We start from the raw sequence: 26,616 nt of genomic DNA, 5'->3' as shown, positions 1-26,616 counted from the left end.
AAGCTCCTCCTAGGGACATTATTGTAAGTTTCTTGAATTATAGAGACAAGGAAGACATCCTTAGATGTGCTCGCCTTAAACACCCAGTCCACCATGCAGGCGAGGAATTGCAAATTTTTTCTGATTTATCACCAACAACCCTTCAGAAAAGAAGGGAACTGGGCCACATTACAGCTAAATTACGTGCACATAAAATTCAATATCGATGGGGCTTCCCAGTTTCCTTGGTTGCCACATACCAGAACAAATCTTTCATTTTTCATCCAGGATCAGATGAGCGAGCCTTCCTCTCTGGACTGTCCATAGATGCGGATCTCCCACAAAGAGGCCTACCTCCAGAATAGGTCTCCTCACTTAAGAGAACATTACAGCAGAAGGCTAAAGTAAAGTTAGCCCACAAGTTACCCTAATCATTCTGGTTTCTAAGGCCTAGATTTAGAGTTCGGCGGTAGCCGTCAAAACCAGCGTTAGAGGCTCCTAACGCTGGTTTTGGCCGCCCGCTGGTATTTGGAGTCAGTGATTAAAGGGTCTAACGCTCACTTTACAGCCGCGACTTTTCCATACCGCAGATCCCCCTACGCCATTTGCGTAGCCTATCTTTTCAATGGGATCTTTCTAACGCTGGTATTTAGAGTCGTTTCTGCAGTGAGCGTTAGAGCTCTAACGACAAGATTCCAGCCGCCTGAAAAAAGCAGGAGTTAAGAGCTTTCTGGCTAACGCCGGTTTATAAAGCTCTTAACTACTGTACCCTAAACTACACTAACACCCATAAACTACCTATGTACCCCTAAACCGAGGTCCCCCCACATCGCCGCCACTCGATTAAAATTTTTAACCCCTAATCTGCCGACCGCCACCTACGTTATACTTATGTACCCCTAATCTGCTGCCCCTAACCCCGCCGACCCCTATATTATATTTATTAACCCCTAACTTGCCCCACACAACGTCGCCGCAAGCTACTTAAAATAATTAACCCCTAATCTTCCGACCGCAAATCGCCGCCACCTACGTTATCCCTATGTACCCCTAATCTTCTGCCCCTAACATCGCCGACCCCTATGTTATATTTATTAACCCCTAATCTGCCCCCCACAACGTCGCCGACACCTACCTACACTTATTAACCCCTAATCTTCCGAGCGGACCTGAGCGCTACTATAATAAAGTTATTAACCCCTAATCCGCCTCACTAACCCTATCATAAATAGTATTAACCCCTAATCTGCCCTCCCTAACATCGCCGACACCTACCTTCAATTATTAACCCATAATCTGCCGACCGGAGCTCACCGCTATTCTAATAAATGTATTAACCCCTAAAGCTAAGTCTAACCCTAACACTAACACCCCCCTAAGTTAAATATAATTTTTATCTAACGAAATAAATTAACTCTTATTAAATAAATGATTCCTATTTAAAGCTAAATACTTACCTGTAAAATAAATCCTAATATAGCTACAATATAAATTACATTTATATTATAGCTATTTTAGGATTAATATTTATTTTACAGGTAACTTTGTATTTATTTTAACCAGGTACAATAGCTATTAAATAGTTAAGAACTATTTAATAGTTACCTAGTTAAAATAATTACAAATTTACCTGTAAAATAAATCCTAACCTAAGATATAATTAAACCTAACACTACCCTATCAATAAAATAATTAAATAAACTACCTACAATTACCTACAATTAACCTAACACTACACTATCAATAAATTAATTAAACACAATTGCTACAAATAAATACAATTAAATAAACTATCTAAAGTACAAAAAATAAAAAAGAACTAAGTTACAGAAAATAAAAAAATATTTACAAACATAAGAAAAATATTACAACAATTTTAAACTAATTACACCTACTCTAAGCCCCCTAATAAAATAACAAAGACCCCCAAAATAAAAAATTCCCTACCCTATTCTAAATTTAAAAAGTTACAAGCTCTTTTACCTTACCAGCCCTGAACAGGGCCCTTTGCGGGGCATGCCCCAAGAAGTTCAGCTCTTTTGCCTGTAAAAGAAAACATACAATACCCCCCCCCCCAACATTACAACCCACCACCCACATACCCCTAATCTAACCCAAACCCCCCTTAAATAAACCTAACACTAAGCCCCTGATGATCTTCCTACCTTGTCTTCACCATGCCAGGTTCACCGATCCGTCCTGGCTCCAAGATCTTCATCCAACCCAAGCGGGGGCTAGACATCCACTGAAGAAGTCCAGAAGAGGGTCCAAAGTCTTCCTCCTATCCGGCAAGAAGAGGACATCCGGACCGGAAAACATCTTCTCCAAGCGGCATCTTCTATGTTCTTCCATCCGATGACGACCGGCTCCATCTTGAAGACCTCCAGCGCGGATCCATCCTCTTCTTCCGACGACTAGACGACGAATGACGGTTCCTTTAAGGGACGTCATCCAAGATGGCGTCCCTCGAATTCCGATTGGCTGATAGGATTCTATCAGCCAATCGGAATTAAGGTAGGAATTTTCTGATTGGCTGATGGAATCAGCCAATCAGAATCAAGTTCAATCCGATTGGCTGATCCAATCAGCCAATCAGATTGAGCTCGCATTCTATTGGCTGTTCCGATCAGCCAATACAATGCGAGCTCAATCTGATTGGCTGATTGGATCAGCCAATCGGATTGAACTTGATTCTGATTGGCTGATTCCATCAGCCAATCAGAAAATTCCTACCTTAATTCCGATTGGCTGATAGAATCCTATCAGCCAATCGGAATTCGAGGGACGCCATCTTGGATGACGTCCCTTAAAGGAACCGTCATTCGTCGTCTAGTCGTCGGAAGAAGAGGATGGATCCGCGCTGGAGGTCTTCAAGATGGAGCCGGTCGTCATCGGATGGAAGAACATAGAAGATGCCGCTTGGAGAAGATGTTTTCCGGTCCGGATGTCCTCTTCTTGCCGGATAGGAGGAAGACTTTGGACCCTCTTCTGGACTTCTTCAGTGGATGTCTAGCCCCCGCTTGGGTTGGATGAAGATCTTGGAGCCAGGACGGATCGGTGAACCTGGCATGGTGAAGACAAGGTAGGAAGATCATCAGGGGCTTAGTGTTAGGTTTATTTAAGGGGGGTTTGGGTTAGATTAGGGGTATGTGGGTGGTGGGTTGTAATGTTGGGGGGGGGTATTGTATGTTTTCTTTTACAGGCAAAAGAGCTGAACTTCTTGGGGCATGCCCCGCAAAGGGCCCTGTTCAGGGCTGGTAAGGTAAAAGAGCTTGTAACTTTTTAAATTTAGAATAGGGTAGGGAATTTTTTATTTTGGGGGTCTTTGTTATTTTATTAGGGGGCTTAGAGTAGGTGTAATTAGTTTAAAATTGTTGTAATATTTTTCTTATGTTTGTAAATATTTTTTTATTTTCTGTAACTTAGTTCTTTTTTATTTTTTGTACTTTAGATAGTTTATTTAATTGTATTTATTTGTAGCAATTGTGTTTAATTAATTTATTGATAGTGTAGTGTTAGGTTAATTGTAGGTAATTGTAGGTAGTTTATTTAATTATTTTATTGATAGGGTAGTGTTAGGTTTAATTATATCTTAGGTTAGGATTTATTTTACAGGTAAATTTGTAATTATTTTAACTAGGTAACTATTAAATAGTTCTTAACTATTTAATAGCTATTGTACCTGGTTAAAATAAATACAAAGTTACCTGTAAAATAAATATTAATCCTAAAATAGCTATAATATAAATGTAATTTATATTGTAGCTATATTAGGATTTATTTTACAGGTAAGTATTTAGCTTTAAATAGGAATCATTTATTTAATAAGAGTTAATTTATTTCGTTAGATAAAAATTATATTTAACTTAGGGGGGTGTTAGTGTTAGGGTTAGACTTAGCTTTAGGGGTTAATACATTTATTAGAATAGCGGTGAGCTCCGGTCGGCAGATTAGGGGTTAATAATTGAAGGTAGGTGTCGGCGATGTTAGGGAGGGCAGATTAGGGGTTAATACTATTTATGATAGGGTTAGTGAGGCGGATTAGGGGTTAATAACTTTATTATAGTAGCGCTCAGGTCCGGTCGGCAGATTAGGGGTTAATAAGTGTAGGTAGGTGTCGGCGACGTTGTGGGGGGCAGATTAGGGGTTAATAAATATAACATAGGGGTCGGCGATGTTAGGGCAGCAGATTAGGGGTACATAGGGATAACGTAGGTGGCGGCGGTTTACGGAGCGGCAGATTAGGGGTTAAAAGTGTAATGCAGGGGTCAGCGATAGCGGGGGCGGCATATTAGGGGTTAATAAGTGTAAGGTTAGGGGTGTTTAGACTCGGGGTACATGTTAGAGTGTTAGGTGCAGACGTAGGAAGTGTTTCCCCATAGGAAACAATGGGGCTGCGTTAGGAGCTGAACGCTGCTTTTTTGCAGGTGTTAGGTTTTTTTTCAGCTCAAACAGCCCCATTGTTTCCTATGGGAGAATCGTGCACGAGCACGTTTTTGAGGCCGGCCGCGTCCGTAAGCAACTCTGGTATCGAGAGTTGTATTTGCGGTAAAAATGCTCTACGCTCCTTTTTTGGAGCCTAACGCAGCATTTGTTTGAACTCTCGATACCAGAGTTAAATTTATGGTGCGGCCAGAAAAAAACCCGCGGAGCGTTAACAGCCCTTTTACCGCCAAACTCCAAATCTAGCCGTTAGTTTGACTCTCTGTTTTGAACTCTACGAGCCGTATCCTTTCATGGTACGATTAGCGCAAATTTTGAGTGAATGTGAATGCCAACAGACAATCTGTAATAGACATTTTCTGTGACTTAAATAAATAGTAGATGGGAGGGTATGTAAACAGGGCAATATGATCTGAACCATCAAAAAATGTGTTAGGTACAGATGGGATTAAAAATGTGGGTATTTGCTCCCTTGAATACTATCTGTTAGCGTGATACCCTTCAATGATAATTTTTGATGTTAGTTTCAATCAATGTTATTATATGCTATGTTTGCAATAGATGTAAGTTATAACCAATGTTGTCTTATCCAAAGGTAGTACGAAACTAAACTGCAAAATGACCCATTCTAACCTATGAATAGTTTGTATCGTCACTACAAATATATTAGATTCCAAAAAGATAGATAACTGATATGGTTATAGATCCATAAGCAGGGGTCAATGTATCATTTAACCATTCAGTAATTATACTATACCTCACACATCCCCTCCCATACCTTAACATAGCTTTCCCTCTTCCTTCTCAGTACTCTTCCTCACACTCTTCTCCCTCCTCTTCTCTTAGCCTTCCTTTTCCCACCCTCCTCTACTTAATTTTCTCACTATCCTCCTGCCATCACCCTTTCAAATCTTCTTCTTACTCTTCTCTCCTCCTCTTTCTCTTTATCCCGCCTTCTAATACTATGTCCTCTGTAAATTTTCTAAAGCTCTCTGATACAGAGAGAAGGCAAATACAATATACTCCCCGGTAAATGTAAATCACTGTTATATGGAGTCCAAAGTTTATCATTCTTTCTCTTTTTTTTTGTACAGGCTTGAGGGTTACTACCCTGATTGAAAAAACTTTAAATAATAATTTACTGTACTTTAACAGTTGTTGAATATTTTGAATTCGAAAGTTTATTTTTGTCCTAAATTGCATAACTAATTGGCCCGAGAGTATACAACAGGTCCAAAAACTTTCTAACTTGACTTCCCTTTCTTCACCTTACTTGTCTTCTCTAACTTCTTGGAGTTCTCCTTTTTTCTTTTTCTCTCTTTCTTCCCTTCTCTTCCCAGGATGGACAGGAAACAGAGTAAATTCGGCCTGCATGGCCTAACATTGACTACAATTAATGCTAAAGGCCTAAACAATCCAGGCAAAAGATCTATAGCCTTTAGGTCTTTAAAAAGTCTGTGTAGTCATGTGTTGTTTCTTCAGGAGACGCACTTCCGAAAAGGAAAAGAACCGAAATGGTTCAACCAGCAATACCCCACTGCCCTATTCGCTTCAGGTCAATCTAAAAAAGGAGGCGTGGGCATATTAATTCACCATACTGTACCTTTGAAAATATTACACACAGTAAGAGACCTGGAAGGGAGATATTTGATTCTAACGGGCTCATTATATGAGCACCCAATAACATTGGCCACTCTGTACAGCCCAAATATTGATCAACATGTTTTTATGTCTAAAATTTCAAAACTTCTGTTGGATCATGCGAGAGGCCCGGTCTTCCTGTCAGGAGACTTTAACTTAACAATGGATGCTCTGTTAGACACATCCAATGGCACAGCTAGCACTGAAAATCTGTCAAAAACACAATTTTAAACCTCCAACTCCATGACGTGTGGCGTACATTACATCCATCTCATAAAGATTACACATATTACTCTCCACCACACAATAAATATTCTCGCATAGACTATTTTTACACAGACTCTACTGGACTGGATATGGTTACCGATTGTTCAATAGGTCACATAACTTGGTCAGACCACGCTCCGGTGACATGCCAGGTTCAATGGCCTGACCTTCCCCCCACGACATATATATGGAGACTAGATGATTATCTAATAAATGATCCTATGATTAAACTTGACATCCAAAAGTCCCTTGAAGACTATCTATCACATAATAACCCTATACATACCTCAATCGCAACTGTCTGGGAGGCACATAAATGTGTCACACGGGGAGAATTCATGAAACACAAAGCCCGACTCACTAAATCACATAGATTAAAACAGACAGAAATACTGCATACTATAGCACAATTGGAAGAGAAACATAAAGGAGATTTATCTGACAAGGAGACTAGAGAAGCTTTAAATAATGCTAGAGGGGAACTAAGAACACTTTTAACTGACGCTTATCATCGTAAACTCTTACATACAAAACAGCAATACTATGAGGGTGGAAACAAGCCAGGGAAGCTACTGGCCAGGGCAGTGCGTAGAAGGCAACTAAAAACACACATACACTTAATTCAAAATACGGACGGCTCAGTGGTCAAGGGCAGCAAACAAATAGCTAAATCCTTCCATTCTTACTATCAGACGTTATATAATATAAGACAACCTGCAGACCCAACAGCGCATAATAGAGATAACTCGGACAGAATGCAACTGATAGACCAGTATTTGGCAGCGTTGTCCCTACCGCAGTTAGACGCTGAACAGAGAAACTTTTTGGACTCACAAATTTCCACAGAGGAACTCCTACAGGCCATTAAGAATTTCCCTAGCGGGAAGAGTCCAGGCCCAGATGGGTTCTCTATGAAGTATTATAAATCTTATATTGAAATATTAGGGCCTTTAATGCTACAACTTTTTAACAACTTGACCGAACAGCCAGAACTTTCCAAAACTATGTTAGAGGCACACATTACAGTTTTGCCTAAGCCAGGCAAACCCCCTAATAGTCCAGCCAATTTCAGACCTATCTCCCTACTAAATTTGGACATCAAAATTCTTTCCAAAATTTTAGCAAATTGCCTTAATAAATTTCTCCCGAATCTCGTCTCCCCAGATCAGGTAGGGTTTGTGCCTGGTAGGGAGGCGCGTGACAATACCATTAAGGTAATCCAGATACTTAATAATGCTCAAATTGAAGGAGTGCCTATGGCACTATTTTTGACTGACGCAGAGAAGGCCTTCGACCGGGTCGATTGGCTCTTCCTGCGTCAGGTCATGAAGGCCATGAACTTTGGAAACCCCTTTCTTGACTTAGTCTTTGCTCTTTATTCGGCACCTAACGCCCGGATTAGAATAAATGGAACTTTATCAGACACCTTTAAAATCACTAATGGGACCCGTCAAGGATGCCCATTATCACCTTTACTTTTTGCATTATCAATTGAAGCTTTAGCTCGAAAGATACGCCTCAATCCTAATATTAGTGGGATCTGTATTGGTGATACTGAGCATAAACAGGCATTATATGCCGACGATATTCTGTATACACTTACCAATATAGACAGATCAATTCCAGAACTATTATCAGAATTCAGGGAATATGGAGATCTTTCCAATTTCCATTTAAATCTTTCAAAGTCAGAACTTCTCAACATTAGCTCCCCTCCCGAACAGACCCAATTCCTAGCACAATTCCACAAAGTCCCCCTTGCTACTACAAAACTGAAATATTTGGGCATTTACTTATCAGCAAATGCAGCAGACCTCTATAAAAATAACTATTTATCTATTAAGAAGGAGATTACCGACGATTTGTCTTCTTGGAAGAACAAATCACGGTCTTGGTTGGGAAAAATAGGCTTAATTAAAATGAACATCTTACCACGCATCCTATATGTAATGCAAACAATTCCAATTCATCTACCGGCTGATTTTCTTCGCAATCTTCAAAAATTTTTAGAGCAATTTATATGGTCAGGAGTAAAACCCAGAGTTCCAAAAAAAACACTTTATCTTCCAAGAGATAGAGGAGGGTTGGGATTCCCGAATTTGGCCTTATACAGAAGGGCCATACTACTACAGAGAATAACTGAATGGTCACACAATTCCCCGCTTAGATTATGGGTCAGAATAGATGGGCAGATTCTTCACTATAACAATGTCGCCTCTCTGGCTTGGACCCCTACAAACAAGCGCCCAAAAATATTGCAAAAGTATCATTTAATATCAGAAACCCTACTGGAATGGGATAGATTAATATCAACCAGCACACATATATCAAAACTCACTTCTCCACTAATTCCGATTCTGGAGAATCCTGACCTACCCTACTACGAACTAAGTAGAATCAGAGATAAACCATACAACCTGAGAATAGGCGCTTTACACTTCGCATTGACTAATGGGAGACTCAAATCTCAACATGAAATGAAGGAACAGTCAGATTACATATTCTCATCCTGGTTGAGATACCACCAACTCTCACACTTTCTATCACATCACAATAATAAATCTGATTTCATTAGGGAACTCACTCTGTTTGAAACCTTATGCACTAGCTCTACACCACCTAAAAGACTTATATCAAAAATATATAAATTGCTTCTCTTGCCGCCTGACATACAATTACCGACATACACCGACGCATGGAATAGAGACCTTAACAATGTGGTTGGAGAGGAAGAATGGCTCAAGTCATTTAGATTGATTAAGCACTCCTCTGTTTCCGCAGTGGTTCAAGAGATACAACTTAAATTACACACTAGATGGTACTATACTCCTTCCCGGTTACGCTGATTCTTTCCGACTGCCTCAGCGGCATGTTGGAGGGGATGCGGCGAGATAGGAACACTCTCACATATATGGTGGTCCTGCCCTAAGTTGACGACATATTGGACAATAGTCATAGAGGAGATGTCTAGAATTTTGAATGTACACATATCAAACTCCCTTGAGACCATTTTGTTTTTGCATTTACCGGACTCCATGGGCAGGCAGGGTCGGGCCCTTCTTTTGATCATGCTAACAGGAGCGAAAAGACTGATCCCCAGATTATGGAAATCGGGGGAGGTGCCCACTCTCGCAGAGTGGAGATCTGCCGTGAATGAATTGCTAATACTAGAAAAATTACATTATCTCCAGAGCAATCAAATTGACATTTATGAATCCCTGATGGCTATGTGGAAATCCCCCCTTCCTGATTAAACTATTTGCTGATCTCCGAGCATGTAAACAGTCTACCACTGAATAATTTGGGTTTCATCCTGGGAATCCTTCTTCCCTCTCTTCCCCCCTTCACAAATTCTCCTTTGGTTTATTTTTTATTTTTTCTCTCTCCTTACTCTCTTTCTTTATGGGCCTGGTGAATATGGGCTTCTCCGATTGGAGCTTTTTTCTTTTTGTTATTATTTTTTTATTTTCTTTACTAATGTTAAAGGTTCTAATATCTCCACATGTTACGCAATATTGTTACAAAAAACCAAGCTTTGATCCCCCAACATATATGGACAGTTGAACTTGCAATTGAGCATCTAGTACGCCCTTAGGAGCGGGCAGGAATCATATATGAAGACTTGAGAGAACTTTTGAACTGCCACACTGATGTAGATGTTATTTTGACCTAATTGTAAGACAAATTACATTTCAAAAGCGATACTTATATCCCTAAATGTATGTTTTCGGTTTATACATTGTCCATGGATTGTAATTGCATATCTTTAAATAAAGCTTGTTTGAAAAAAAAAAAAGTAGCAGCGACATTGGGGGCAGCAGATTAGGGGTTAATAATTGTAGGTAGGTGGCGGCGATGTTAGGGAGGGCAGATTAGGGGTTAATAAAATGTATTATAGTGTTTGCAAGGCAGGAGTGCGGCGGTTTAGGGGTTAATACATTTATTATAGTGGCGGCGATGTGCGGTCGGCAGATTAGGGGTTAATAAGTGTAGGTAGGTGGCGGCGACATTGGGGGGACAGATTAGGGGTTAATAAATATAATATAGGTGTCGGCGATGTTAGGGACAGCAGATTAGGAGTTCATAGGGATAATGTAGGTGGCGGCGGTGTCCAGAGCGGCAGATTAGGGGTTAATAGTATAATGCAGGTGTCAGCGATAGCGGCAGATTAGGGGTTAATAAGTATAATATTTGGGGTGTTTAGACTCGGCGTTCATGTTAGGGTGTTAGGTGTAGACTTAGAAAGTATTTTCCCATAGGAAACAATGGGGCTGCGTTAGGAGCTGAACGCTGCTTTTTTGCAGGTGTTAGGTTTTTTTTCAGCCACCTCAGCCTCATTGTTTCCTATGGGGAAATCGTGCACAAGCACGTTTTTCCAGCTTACCGCTACCGTAAGCAACGTTGGTATTGAGGGTAGAAGTGGAGCTAAATTTGGCTCAATGCTCACTTTTCTGAGGCTAACACAGCCATTCAGAAAACTCGTAATACCAGCGTTGTCTTAAGGGTGCGCAGGAAAAAAAAGGAGCGTTAGCGTTTTTACCGACAAAACTCTAAAAAATCTCTAAAGCTACCTGTAAGACCAAAATTTTGCAAAGACTCCAATAAATGATCCCAGGTAATCGAATCAAATGTCTTTTTAGCGTCTATGGTAATCAATGCTGCATCAGTCTTTCCTTTTCAGGCATGGCACTTTAACCAGTACTGTTCTATTAACATCATCACTCTCCTTATGTTTCTATTAGGGTTTCTGTGAAACATAAACCCAGCTTGATCCTCACGAATGAGGGGACACAGCACCCTTTTTAATCTATTAGCGAGTATGGATGTTAAAAATTTGAAATAATTGTTCAAAAGGGATATTGGTCGACAAAACTGAGTTTTATAGAACATTTGTTTAGCTCATTACATGAAAGTAAGGTTAATAATATAACTTAGATTACAAAATCTTCAGGTTTATTTAAATTAGGTGATGCACAAATAAATACACCCCACAACAAAAACTACTACATCTAGTATTTTGTGTGACCTCCATGATTTGTAAGGACAGCACCAAATCTTCTAGGCATGGAATGTACAAGTTGGCGACATAGTGCAACAACTATCTTTTTTCATTCTTCAAGAACAACCTCTTTTAGAGCCGGGATGCTGGATGGAGAGTGATGCTTAACTTGTCTCTTCAGAATTCCCCATAGGTGTTCGATTGGGTTCAGATCAGAAGACATACTTGGCATCACTTTCACCCTATTCTGCTTCATGCAACAGTGGCCTTAGATGTGTGTTTTGGATCATTGCCATGTTGGAAAACTACACGACGAACAAGGGCACAGAGTGATGGTAGCAACTTCTCTTTCAATATAGAGCAGTACATCTGTGAATTCATGATACCATCAATGAAATGCAGCTACCCGATACCAGCAGCACTCACACAGACCCACAGAAGGACACTGCCCCCACGATTTTTCACTGTAGGCACCATGCATTTTTCGTTGTACTCCTCACCTTTGCAACGTCATACAGTTTTGAAGCCATCAGTTCCAAAAACATTTATCTTGGTTTCATCACTCCAGAGTACAGAGTCCTAGTAGTCTTCTTTTTGAGCATGTGTCCTGGCAAATTCAAGGCGTGCTTTTTTGTACATAGGCTTTAGGAGAGGCTTCCTTCGTGGACTGCACCCATGTATGCCATTCCTCTGCAGTGTAGTCTGTATTGTGTCATGGGAAACAATCACCCCAGTTTGGCTTTCTACTTCTTTTGCTAATTGCAAAAAACTTGCATGGCGATTTTCTTCAACCCTTCTCATCAGAAGACGCTCCTGTCGAGGTGTTAACTTCCATGGACGGTCTGGACGGCTCTGTAAGATGGTTGCAGTTCCATCTTTGTTACATTTTTGTATCACTTTTGCTACAGTATTCTGACTGATAAGTAAAGCTTTGCTGATCTTCTTGTAGCCTTCACCTTTCTTGTGTAAAGAAATTATTTTCTTTCTCAGGCCTTGTGACATTTCTCTTCCAGGTGGTGCCATTGTTGACAGTATGACATTGGAAGGGGTTTTCTTTCCTAAGTAATGCCCTTTAATAATCAACTGTCTGTTGGACACCTGTTTATAATGAATGTAAATGTTAACTTGCTGCAGGTGACACAGTATAAACTTTAGATAATTAACTATAGTGCGCTGGGAAGCTGAGCTGATCCGCTTCTTCTTCATAGACTCCAGCACCGTGCTAATAGAAATATTAGTGTGCCGGATCCAAGAGCCACTTTCTCCTTTAGCACAGACAGGACCTCGCTAATCAAACCCTTCTTCATAGAGTCCAGGGCCTAATTCTCCAATTAGCGCAGCACTGGAGTCTGTAAATCAGGTCGGATTAGCATCCTCCCCGTTTGTGCTAAAGGAGCAGAACTACTGCACTGATTTTCCTATTAGCGCGCTAATGGAGTCTATGAAAAAGAAGATAATTAGTTTGGCTCCCCAGTGCACTACAGGTAAGTATGCACCTAATTTAAAGAATAATGAATATACTAATGAACTATATTTGTTATTCTTTCAATTAGTTAGCGCATTCATTCGTATATTTGTTTTTCGGTAAAACAAAACAAACATTCATGTTTTCATTACGAATTTCCATTTGTAGCTAAACAAATGCACAAGCCTACTTTTTACCAACAAAAGCATGCAACATTGTCAATCAAAATTAAAATAGTTTCTCCGAATAATACATTTGTAAAAATCAGGTCTATTCCAATCCATTAGTAGAGACATGCAAAGTGTTTTCCAATTCCATGTCATTTAAATTGTTTAGAAAAAGAAAGAAGTGTAATAAAATCTTTTAGAAAAGCTTATTGACTTATTCAAATAACATTCACCATGAAGGTCTATAGATGTTTTGCAGATAAATCATTTGATAAGCTTTTGTAAAGGATTACAATATACTGTGTGCTTTTTAAATGGCTTCACGCCATGATAAATCTACAAATACTTTTCTGTTTTTTTACCTTTTCTGTCTCAACAAACTTGACCTATTGAAACTCATTTTGCCCTTTTTGAAAGGCTTGACTTGTCTAGTCTATGCACACTTGTTATTTTATCTTCATTTTCATGTTAGTATTTATATATTTATTAACAAACACAATTTTCTGGTTAACAAAAAAGATAAAATGATTATTCAATGCATATTTCTATTATATAAGAAGGTTAATTTTGTGAATGTAAAAAAAAAAAGTGTTTGGATGCCTAAAAAATAATTGCATAAATTTATATGAAATTGTTAAAGTGACATTATACACCAAAATTAATATAGGCTATTTAAATAAAGAATTAATGATAGATAACATTTGCAATATGGTATAGTGCCACAGTGAATAGTGGCTGCTTCCCTCAGTGATGTCAGAGTGCAGAAAATTAATATAAAATCCTGAGAAGGCAATCAATCAATTAGGACCTCAGCCATCGACATATTTATGGCAGCTCAGGAATTTTTTAGCTTTTGCAGAGACTACACTTGCAGTTAGGAGCCAATGTGTACGCCAAAGCTGCTAATGAGATCTATAGATAAGATTGTGTTGAAGGTAGCTGGACCCCCTGTCCTTTATTTTAGGCAAGCTTTGCACGGAGCTCCAGACCCTTGCTGCTATCCCTTAGCCCGCCCACCGGACGTTCCAGAAACTGTTGTTTTATTTGTAAAATAAGAACAGTAAAAGAGAACTGCCTAAAACACTCCAGCTATGTCTGTCTCCCACCTCTTCCGGTATCACTATGCAGCTCCTCACCCCCTCTCACCGGACTAAACTTCTCACACACACACTTCACGTAGAAACAAACGTCTTCTAGTCAGGATCATATTTCACTGAGAAGTCTGTGAGAAGTTTAGCTCACTGTGTGTAGAAGTTAATTTATCTAAAATGAGACAGCTATGCCTCCTAGGGGCATAACTACTGGGGATGTAGAGGTTGCAACTGTGAACAGGCCCTGTAGTTACCCTCTCACAGCTCTTGTCTGATACCCGGATACACTCTCCCCACAGCAGAACCTGAGATGTAAATAGACTACTTCCACTTGTTTTGTGGTATTTAGGCCTCCTGAGCCACACTTGCCCCATAATACTGCTGGGATAACATTGGGACAGTCTGACACTACACTTTGCTACTATCCACGACTTGTGTACCTCACTCCCATTGGTGAAACACTCCACAAGTTTGAACTAAGTAATTGTCCCCTGTTAATCTGGGAATACCTGGGGCCGAGGATCGACATAAGATACGGCCCACAGGGCCGACCCTCCTTATCTTTTTTCCTCTGCAGAGACTCTGACATGGATTACTCTACTGGGACTGCTCTGATACACACTGGGCATATGTCTACTAAATTTCAATGAATGTATTAGATTGTATCGTGTGGGGTATTCAGGGGTCTGGTTTTTTTTCCATTCATGCACTGTAGTGCCATATACCCTTCACTGATATCAGAAAGCCAGAAACCAAGGCCTCACTTTGCACACTTTTGGTTCTTAGTGAAAACAACTGTAGTGGTGGTGATATTACTTCACTTGTGGGCATGTAAACTCTTTTTTTATCTATACACCCTGACATTCTGAGTGTTTGGAGGGTCTTATCTGAATGAGACTGTACACAGCTGAGCAGTGTTTATGCTGCCAGGTGGCCTTAACTGATAACAGGCAGTAAGAAACACAGGCCCTACTTTAATTCACACTCTTGGTTAAGGGGGGAGGGAAGGAAGGGGAAAAGAAGAGAAGGGATAGGAAACTTCTTGATTCATATGTATGTAGAATCTCTCTCACTTATACACTCTGACAATTTTGAATGTTTTGTGGGCCCTAATTGCATGGGATTTAAACAGTGCCCGCTAACTGATCATATTTAACCCACAGAGCTGTGGTTCATAGACACCTTTTACTGTATTTATTCACCTACCCTTGCTGTAATTGATCAGATCTCCCTTTTTTATGGGTATATGGAGAAATATTTAACTGTTACACCAATGGCGAGCCGCAGTAAAACTAGTGACCGCAGAAACAAATCTGGAACTGAGCAGCTCAGCCAGGGCCCTAATGTCGATGCTTTTTCAGAGAGCGCATTGGTTGATACACACCCTATTGTCAAACATATCTCTAAGCTGTTCATGCCTAAAATAGACAACCTGCAGAGAGGGGTAGACACACTCACTGATGATGTTAAACAGTTTTCTGCACGAGTCACAGAGGCGGAAAACAGGATATCTGACCTAGAGGACTCTAATGTGGCTAACACCAATAAGATTGAATCCCTAGAAAGACAAACTGTAGCCTTACAACTAAACTAGATGATCTGGAGAACAGATCAAGGCACAACAATGTGCGTCCGTCTCCTAGGCCTTCCTGAATCAATAAAACAATCCGATATCCTTCAGTTTGTAGAAAATACCCTACCTTCTTTATTAAACATCCCCTCACAAGATTTTATTGGAGGAGTTGAAAGGGCACACAGAGTAGGTCCGGAGCACCCCAGGGCAGATGTATCCCAACCCCGACCCATTATGATCTCAAATTCCTACACTTCCAAACTAAGACTGCTGTCCTGAGAGCATATAGGAAAGTGGAGAATCTCACCTTTGAAAATGCAAGATTAATCCTTTTTCAGGATTTCTCTGTGGATCTCATGAAAAAGCGCAGAGAATTCTTCCCGATATGCTCAAAACTCCATAGAGGGCAGACAAGCCTTTCTGCTGTACCCATCGAAGCTTAAAATAATGACACCCCAGAGCCCCACATTTTTTACTCCCCTAATGCAGCCCAGGAGTACCTGGAGAATAGAGAGGCCCCTATATGCAGCCCTGTGCATAGTCCCCCAAGGGGAGAGGAGGGCTGATGCCCTGAAATGTATGGGTCTATTTAATTTTTGGATAATTGCATATTGTCTGAGATAGTCTGGAAACCCCAATGGCTACTGAGTTAATTGCATTGGGTTATACACAGATATACAATCGTGAGACGTTTACACTTGTTTGGAATTGGTTATGTTTGTTATGTTTAAAAAGTTTGTTACCCCTGTTGGTGGGGATACAGCCAGTGACTTTTTGGATTTTATTTTGTAGCGATGCTAGGGTTGACCTTGTTTTAGCAAAAACTGAAGGAGGAACGGATGCCCAAAGAGTAAAATAAAAAGTCCTTTATTTCAACAAGTAATTAAAAGTTGCAAACTGGGGCAACAGTAAAGAGAACAGGTGTAAGACAGGCGAGACACCTATGGGCTTACATGTTTCGGCGCTTACATGGCCCCAAGGTGGCCGAGCGGTGCGACTTCAGCGTCGATGCAGACGAAAATCTGTTCTGGATTCATGTGACAATGGCAGCATTGTATACTACTTAATAGGAATCTATATGCTTTTCTGTCTTCAAAAACATGTGGATATTATGATTCTCTTCATTTGCCTGTTTAACCAAATGGACAATGTACACTGTACGCAAACATATCTTGGGTTTGATAATTTATATACTAGTTGTTGTAGTTATTTAAATTATTTAGATAGAAGCCAAGTAATTTATAACTATATGAGAGGAACTGGCCTGAACAATTGCACGGCAGACTACCTAATATTGTCCCGAGCCTCATATGTTATAGACTGTGCTAAATATATACACTGTTTATGGGATCAATTTGGCTCAATGGTTGCTGAGTGCAGTATATGTGCAAATGTCCTGATTGCTAACATTTATTTGCTTGCTCTTGGCCTTCAGGTGACACGACGGGGCCCAGGATTGGGTAAAAGCTTCTTATATGGGAAATCAATGGGACTGCCTGGGACCCAGGTTGACGTAAACAAAATTCCTTCCCCCCCCCTTTTTTTTTTTTGTTTTCTCTCTTTTCTTTCCTCTTCTCCCTTGAATGTGTGGATGCTGCTTTGTCCCTCTGCTTGGTTGTTGTGTTTATGATTATCAAGCTCTTTCTCTCCTTCCCACACCCATACATGTACAAACTTTCACAATGGTTCATAATATCCTCCCAACTTTGATTTATACACTTGGAATGTAGGGGGAATCCATTCCCCCATTAAAAAGAAGACAATCCTCACATAATTAAGAACAAGGGGAGCTGACATCGTGTTCCTCCAAGAGACGCATCTGTCAGATCTGGAACACGACAAATTGAAAAGAGACTGGGTGGGTAGTAATGAATATACCTCATACATCAGAGCTAGTAGGGGGGTTGCCATTTTGTTTGGAAAGAGGTTGGGGACAGAAACTAGGAAGGTGATAAAGGATGGAGATAGCAGATATATCATCATTCAAATGCAGATAGCAAATAAGTTATACACTTTCTGTAACATTTATGCACCCAACCAACAAGACAGAGAGTTCTGGGATTCCCTGATTGCCGTTTTGGCCCCCTTTCTGAACACCTATCTCATTATAGGAGGGGATTTTAACCTAGCACCTAACCCATCCTGTGACAGAATTAAGGATTTGCAGACAAGATCTCAGAAGCCTGCTCCTAAATCTTACTCTAAGTATGAGCTGGAAACGTTTTAGAAACTGGCCTCCTCATTAGAGGTGATTGACATCTGGCGCCAGCTGAACCCAGATGGAAGGGATTTCACCTGTATTTCACAATCTGCTCCTACCATGTCGCGTACTGATCTGTTTCTTATAGCTAACTCTCTCATACCCCAAATCATAGACGTGAAGATAGGTGAAGTGGTTGTCTCTGATCACGCCCCTGTAGCATTATTTGTAGATACAGGCATCCAGATCGGCAATAGGAGGACCTTCCACTTTCCGCGCTACCTGGCGATGTCACAGGAATTCCAGGCACACCTTGTTGATTTCTGGAACGATTTTCAGGCTAACAACGCACAACATCTGGAGAACCCGGAGTTGTTTTGGAACACAGCCAAGGCGGTGCTAACTGGCAATATTATTGCTTTCTTGGCACCCATAAAGAAGCAGATAACTGACAACTTACGACAAATGAGAGATAGCTTAGCGCAGGCTTACAGTGAGTACCGAACGACACCATCTCAGTCTTTATACCAGTCCTATGTCTCGGTTAAACAGGCATATGATGCCATGCTTGCCTATTCGGCAGCACAAACTTTGCTATGTACCAGGGGTAAATACTATAGGTTCGAAGACAAATCGGGTAAGCTTCTGGCGTCTTTGGTCAACATGAAAACTTCTGTCAAGCACGTAGCAGCAATAAAATATGTTGGAAGGGTGGTTAGGAAGGCAACATCCATTGCAGAAGCATTTGCGGCCGTTTATACCAAGCTCTACTCTAGTGAGCCACCTGCCTCGGCACTTGTGCAACAAGGGTTCTGGGACTTTGTCCACCTACCCAAGCTCTCGCGACATCAGATGGAGAAATTGAACGCACCTATTTGCAAGAAAGAGGTGGACAGGGTAATCAAGGCCATCTCTTTGGGAAAGGCAGCGGGACCCGATGGGCTTTCCATCAAATTTTACAGGTTGCTACAAACCCAGGTGACACCCATCCTGGCAAAAATGTTCAAGAGCTATTTTAAGGGTGACACGATGCCTCCCTCTTCTTTCTCTGCAGTGTACATCACGCTGATCCCCAAAAAAGGCAAGGATGCTCTCCTCCCCGAATCATACAGACCGATTTCATTACTGAATTCGGATTACAACATTTTAACCACTCATGGCTGAACGATTGAAGCTTATACTGCCGCACTTGATCCAAGAAGACCAGACAGGGTTCATGTGGGGCAGGTCTTCGACAGTGAATGTCTGCCGAGTCTTGAAGATTGTGCAACACTTTTAGAACAGGGGGGGAGGGGGGGAGAGATGGCACATTGGGGGACTTCCTGCTGTCCCTGGACGCAGAGAAGGCCTTTGATCGAGTAGAATGGAGCCACCTGTTCACCACTATGGCTAACTTTAACTTCTCTGGTCCCTTCCTTTCCCTTATTGGGAAATTATACAAAACTCCTACTGCCAATATTTGTATTAATAACATGTTTTCATCAGAGATACAAATGGGGAGGGGCACCAGACAAGGTTGTCCTCTTTCGCCTCTCCTCTTCAACTTGGCCCTGGAGCCGCTGGCTCTTAGACTTAAGCAGGCATTCCCTGGCATTGACATTGCAGGAGACCAGCAACAGTTAGCGTTATATGCAGACGATATACTTTTGTTTGTCCAGGACCCACATCTATATATTGCCCCTATTGTGCAGGTGCTTCAAGACTTTGGCTCCCATTTGTGGTAGCAAAACATTATCACTTATCTGGGTATCCAGATCTCGGCCAATCCTCACAAATTATATACAAACAATACAGCTCCAGTGTGCTCAAAGGTTCAGGGGCAGTTGAGGAGCTGGGTGTCTTTGCCACTATCGCTCTCGGGCAGAATCAGCCTGCTTAAGATGGTGGTCTTGCCAAGATTGCTATACCCTTTACTTATGATTCCTCTATTATTGACGAAGAAGGATATCAAGCAACTGAACTCTGCAGCACAATGTTTTCTGTGGAGGTGTGGGGTAAGGTGCGAATAGCCACCGACAAGCTTACCATGACATTTCTGAATGGAGGCTTGGCCTTGCCAGATTTTAAATTCTACAACTGGGTGGCCTTGATACGCCTTTTGATTGACTGGCAGATGGGCAATCACCACTTCTACAAGCCAACATTGGAACAGGCTGTACTAGGACAACTATCATTAGCTTATCTGCCACACATGAAAGATCTCAGAGTATTAAGAGCTTAGGCCTTGATATGTTATATAAAGACCCTATAAAAGCCTGGCAAATGGCACACACATTCTTGAGAAAGTCTTGTCATTCCTCAGTATATTTACCTTTCTGCAAGAATCCAGATTTCCCTGCGGGGCTAGATCTTTGGGACCAGCAGGGGCTGACCTATGTTGGCGCACTGCTGGAGCCACTCACCCGCTCGGTCAAGACCTTTACTGTCACAACACTTCTAAGCCTACCTGCAAGCACAACATTATATTGTGGCAGTGGTCAGGGACAATGATAATTTTTGGGAGGGCTTATCCTTTCGGCTGTCACAATCCCTATTCAAAATGGACAGGTTTTCCCTGTCCGAAATATACCAGGTTCTGATACACCAACGTTTACAGCTCATACAACCTACCCTATTATCAGGATGGGTGCAGATGGGACTGGAGAACATTTTATGGGAGGATTTGTGAGATAGTTTGAGTAAAACGAGGAAGGCTACCTTATCAGCGGCACTCTGGGAATCACAGATCCGAATCACTCAAAGAGCATACCTCACACCTAGACTTCAGGCCAAATGGGACCCTGGATCTCCTAATAAATGTGTCAAATGTTCCTTTGAATACCCAAACTTCCTACACTATTTTTGTATGTGTCCCATGATCCAACAATTTTGGGGTAAGATCCAATATTGGATTCAGAGAAAATTAAACATTCCCTTTACCTTACACCACGCTGCAGCTCTGTTCTTGAAATGGGACACACAATTTAGGCAACACGACTCAGTGTTAAGTCTAGTGATAATTCTTGCTCGAAAATGCATCCTAAAATTTTGGACTAGTAACTCCCCCCATCAGTCGCTTGTTTTAGAAACATGCTAAAGCTGCAAATGTTTACGGAACAACTTGACGTTAGAATGGATGTGCAACATAGATTGAACTCTTTTCTAAAGAAATGGCGCAGACTTATATTAAAGTTTGAATTAGAGATACAGAGGCACATCCTGAAGCTATTTCGAGACACTACTATATTCCTAGAAGACTCTCTACGGGGAGAATAGTCTCATGTTTTCCCTTACCAGGATCCGCCTGACTAAACCCATTGAGATAGGGTAAATGCAATGTAAGCTGGGATACGCCTGCAGTTCTGAATGTTGAATAGTTCCCCTCCTTGCTCCCCCCCCCCCCTTTTTTTTTTCTTCCCCTCCTGGGCCCCATCGATGCGAATACTGGCTTCTTTGGTAGGGAAAGTTAATTGAGTAAGTTATGTTATGTAAGTTAGTAATAGTTTAAATAAAGAAAAATGGACACATGAGAGAATTGAAGGAGACTAGTAAATCTGAGTGATGATCTTCTATGCTGCGGTTGTTCTTTTCACTTCATAACTGCTGTACTCACAACTATGTGTTCATATTTCTACTCGACATACAGTTGTATTAATTGTTAACTTGTGTAATGCATCAAATGCACAGCTGTGTCTGTCATTTTCATTTTCACAATTTAGCATGGCTTGATTATGTTGTTTCTTCTTCTCTCTCAATAAAAAGAATAATAAAAAAAAAAAACAACAACAGTTCCTCAGTAGACCTCATATAACTTAGTGCAGCTTCAGTGAGGTAGGCATGTCAGTTAGTGACTTCCTGGCTGTAAGCACTTAGATAGGGAGTGAGGGGAAAACAATAGCTCATTGATTAGAGTATATTACTTAGGTATACATATTCAGTGAAACACCCTGCATGTTTTCCCCCTTTTTAGGAGAGTTAGCTGCAAAATCGGTAATGCATGTCAATTGCAAATTTTATCTTTACTTAAAGAGATACTGAACCCAATATTTTTCTTTTGTGATTCAGATAGAGCATGTAATTTTAAGCAACTTTCTAATTTACTCCTATTATCCATTTTTCTTCGTTCTCTTGGTATCTTTCTTTGAAAAATAGATACAAAGATGTGTGCTACCCTTGTATGAAGCTCACTTTGTCTGATTGATAGCATGTCTTCTATGGCTGTAGGTCAGGGACCCAGGGAGGAAGAGACCATGACGTGGTCCGGGGCTTAAACATTTTGGCCAAATGCTGTAACTAACTCTTCCATTTTTTCTTTTAATCTTGCTGTGTGTTTGCAAGAGAGTGCCAGACTTTCTGTATGTTGTGTTGATGATATTCCCTATGGGCTTTTCACACCATCTGATCAGGGGTTAACTGCATGAGTTACTACAGTTGCTGGGAGCTATACAGCTGTCTGTGAGTATCCAAGGCTGTGAGTTTTACAGTGATATGGGATGTGCACCCAATCAAGTTTGAGAGTGCAGCCCATTTCCATAGTATGTATATATATATATATATATATACCAGATTTAAAACGCTAGGAACTTTTGATTGCAATGTGAAAATGTTTTATAGATAATACAACAATTCACAATGATCAATAATGTTAAACAATGTGCTCAAACATATTTTACATTGTAACATTATGTGCTCATACATATGGACATTTGTGTAAAGAATAATTAAACTAATTTTTATTTTAAATTAGAGGGACATGAAACCCAAATGTATTCTTTCATGGTTAAGATGCAACATACCCTTTTAAACAACTTTAGATGCTAAAAAATTGAATCCTATATATACTGTATATGTGTGTGCACATGTGTTAACACTCAAAATTATGATATTAAAATAAAATAAAATGTAACTGTAGATAATGTAACTTACAATCATCGCTGTAGTCATCCACTAATATAATTTCATGGATAAGGTGCATAGGTGTTCGATTTAAAACACTGTAGAGGAAGAAAAAAAAATGTCAGCATCTACAGAGAAACATACACAAAAAGGTGATTTAGGCAATCATGTACTGAAATTATAAGCATTGTTAATCAGACTAAAGATAATAAAAATCTAACTATTCAAACAATTAATATCTATCAGATTTTCTGAGCTAGACAATTGTCAACATTTTACTTTAAATATAACTCTGACATTGGCTGTAACATCTACTTTCTATTAATCTAGAGTAGCTGTTATTTTTTTAATCAGTTTGAAATCTATTCAAGAGAAACATTAGCAAGTGACAACACATAAGGATTCATATTTAAGACTCAATCTCAGTCTATCAGCGATTTGCTTTCTGACCAAATTTTGTGTGTTAAGTACTTCTTTTCAAAATAGAAACTGGGAGGTTTCCCCAAAACTGACTGATACAATAGCTCATTCATACCTCTTACATTTATGGAAAACTCTACTCATATAACCCCTTTGTTGAGCGTGCAAGGCAAATACTTATTTACATCAACTTATTGTCATCAGAATCTATCCACAACACTGATTAACTATATGAATGCCTTAGGTATTTTGGCACAATGGACAATTTTCTATAGTTTCTTCAGGATGTGTATAAAAAGTGACTTTTCATACACATCCCCTTAGCTGTACAGGATATCATGTGTATATCTATATATTCCTATACATACTGTATGTAAATGAGTGTCCTGTTCACTGTATACAACCTCTCCAGGAACAGTAGCAAGTGACTACGCATAAGGTTATATTAAGTAGGACATGAATCTCAAAGATTTTTTAGTTTTAAACAACTTTCCAATTTAGGCCTCGATCAAAGTCTATCAGCGATTTGCTTTCTGACTGAATTGGTTTGCTGAGTTTCTCGGGTGATCCCAATGCTATATAGTTTTGTTTGTTTAAAGCTGTCATAAGCATATTTTTAACAGAAAAGCTCCTAAAAAGGACTTTTTTTTGCGTGTTAAGTACTTCTTTTAAAAATAGAAACTGGGAGGTTTTCCAGAAACTGACTGATACAATAGCCCATTCATACCTCTTACATTTATGAAAAACTCTATTCATATAACCCCTTTGTTGAGCGTGCAAGGAAAATACTTATTTACATGTGTGACATTAACCTATTGCCATCAGACTCCATCCCCAACAGTGATTAACTATAAGTATTTTGGCACAATAGGCATACTTCTATAGTTTCTTCAGGATGTGTATAAAAAGGGATTTTTCATACACATCCCCTTAGCTGTACAGGATATCATGTAGTCAACATATATACATATGTATATATACCTATACATACTGTATGTAAATGAGTGTCCTGTTCACTGTATACAACCTCTCCAGGAACAGTAGCAAGTGACTACACATAAGGTTATATTAAGTAGGACATGAATCTCAAAGATTTTTAGTTTTAAACAACTTTCCAATTCAGGCCTTGATACAAAAAAGTCTATCAGCGATTTGCTTTCTGACCGAATTGGTTTGCTGAGTTTCTAGAGTGATCACAATGCTATATGGTTTTGTTTGTTTAAAGCTGTCATAAGCATATTTTTAACAGAAAAACTCCCAAAATGACTTTTTTTGCATGTTAAGTACTTCTTTTCAAAATAGAAACTGGGAGGGTCCCCAAAACTGACTGATATAATAGCCCATTCACGCTTCTTATATTTATAAGAAGCTCTATTCATATAACCCCTTTGTTCAGCGTGCAAGGAAAATTCTTATTTACATGTGTGACATTAACTTATTGTTTTTTTTTGTTGTTTTTTTTTACTTTTATTTTATTGGGTTTTCAAAAAAACAAACTAAATACATCCGTACAAAAACAAGAGAGAAAAAAAACCAGCACCAGGTACGACAAATTTACCTTAAAAAATGACTGTACATAGTAAAAAAGAAAAAAACAAAATGGGGTCATGAGCTCAAGCTAAAGGGTAGTAGATTCAGGAGTAATTTGAGGAAGCACTTCTTTACAGAAAGAGTGATTGATTTATGGAATAAACTTCCTCAAGAGGTAGTAGCAACAAACACTGTGGGGGACTTTAAAAATGCATGGGACAAGCATAGGGCTATCCTACGAACTAGATAAGTTTATACTGTTAGGTAAGGTGGGGCAGACTTGCTGGGCCTATGGCTCTTATCTGCCGTCAATATCTATGTTTCTATGTTTCTAAAATAACAGTATCTGCATGTTTTTTTTGTTTGTTTTTTTCACCTTTTGCCATATCATATACAAATGAAAAATACTGTGATACAAGATTTCCGATGGGTCACAGAAAAAAAAAAAAAACCCTGCCCCCTCCGCACTGAATGATTTATCCGTATCCATTTAAATGGGACTATCTACCCGTCTTCCCTAATCAGGCCTCCAATCAGGCTCTAACCAGTGCTGAGGCAGCTCTCCCTCAAGTACTAATTATATAAATGTGGGAGAGTTTCTGTATAGTTCTATGAATTTAATAAGGTGCAAAGAATGGGGAATACTCTTCCTGGTATCGCTTAAGTATAATATAAGGTTATCCGCATATAATGATAATATTACTTTCTGTTTGTCTAGTGTGATATCTATTGTTAATGTTGTTGGTGGGATCAGACTGATATACTACAGGAAAGTTTTCCTCTGTGAAAAGCACAATCGGGCAAAAAGAAGCTACTCCCAGGTGGCAACCGGGCCATAGAACAAGATATTTATGATGCTGTTCGTTCCTGGCAGACTGATTCTCTTTCTGCTTTTGCATATGTAAATATGACCCTGAGGATAGTCTCCATAAGGGTGATGGGGGAAACCAGACGTGGACTCATTGCCCAATGTGCTTAGAGGGATATGGCTGCACCTTACTGACGAGGACCAAAGGAGGCTGAAAAGATTGTCTGGGGTTGTCATGTTTCTTGTTCAAAGGAGAATTGCCTGGTATTTCGGGGCTGGACTGACCATGTCGGCGGGATCAGGCTGATATACTACAGGAGAGTTTTCCTCTGTGAAAAGCACAATTGGGCAGAAAGAAGCTACTCCCAGGTGGCAACCGGGCCATAGAACAAGCTATTGATGCTGCTGTTTATTCCTGGCAGACTGCTTCTCTTACTGTTTTGCACATGAACCTATTGTCAACAGAATCCATCCCCAACACTGATTAACTATATGAATGCTTAAGTATTTTGGCACAATGGGCATACTTCTATAGTTTCTTCAGGATGTATATAAAAATGACTTTTTATACAGATCCCCTTAGCTGTACAGAATATCACGTAGTCAGCACATATACATATATATATATTAATAAACCTCTAGAATGTCTTCTGTGGTAATTTACGAATATTTTGAACATGAGGAAGATAATAGACTGTTTGCAAATAGCTGTGAAATAATAGAGTTAAAGATGTCCAACATACCCTTTCAATGGCTTATGAAGTAATTAGAGGTGTTAGATTTGAAAAGACACAACTGTCCCTAATTGAGATAACAAAGCACTTAATACTAACATAATGACCTTGACTAGTGTTTCTACTTAAAAGCCCAGATTGGCATCTCCATATGCGACAAGTGGTAAGTGGACTTTTGTTATTGTGAAACAAGATGTTAATTTAGACTTGGCTGATGTTATCTGAACACAAGATAGCAGAAATACAGTGCATTAAATAAAAAAGAAAAATGATCTTATTCATGTCATTATTGACATAAATATAAAGTATGAATTATGATCAGTCTTTTATTTTTATTAGGGCAGCTGTATAATGTATAACAGTCTACATTCTATGGTTTAAATAATCTAACAGTGTGCAGCAACTGCAGCTAGACTACTAATGC

At 39.8% G+C, this 26,616-nt stretch overlaps 1 protein-coding gene across 1 annotated transcript in view; it reads right to left on the bottom strand.

Moving 5' to 3' along the window:
* The window catches only part of GALNT14 (polypeptide N-acetylgalactosaminyltransferase 14), a 1,042,958-nt gene that overhangs the window by 418,908 nt on the left and 597,434 nt on the right, over positions 1-26,616 (bottom strand). The window contains exon 4 of the mRNA XM_053712800.1: positions 22,731-22,798. Within this exon, the coding sequence (XP_053568775.1) occupies positions 22,731-22,798 (68 nt within the window). The remainder of the gene's footprint in view (positions 1-22,730; positions 22,799-26,616) is intronic.

This window comes from Bombina bombina, chromosome 4 (genome assembly GCF_027579735.1).
Source record: "Bombina bombina isolate aBomBom1 chromosome 4, aBomBom1.pri, whole genome shotgun sequence".
Taxonomy (NCBI): domain Eukaryota; kingdom Metazoa; phylum Chordata; class Amphibia; order Anura; family Bombinatoridae; genus Bombina; species Bombina bombina.
Note: the sequence above shows the minus strand (reverse complement) of the source record. Positions and strands in the feature narration are given on the sequence as shown.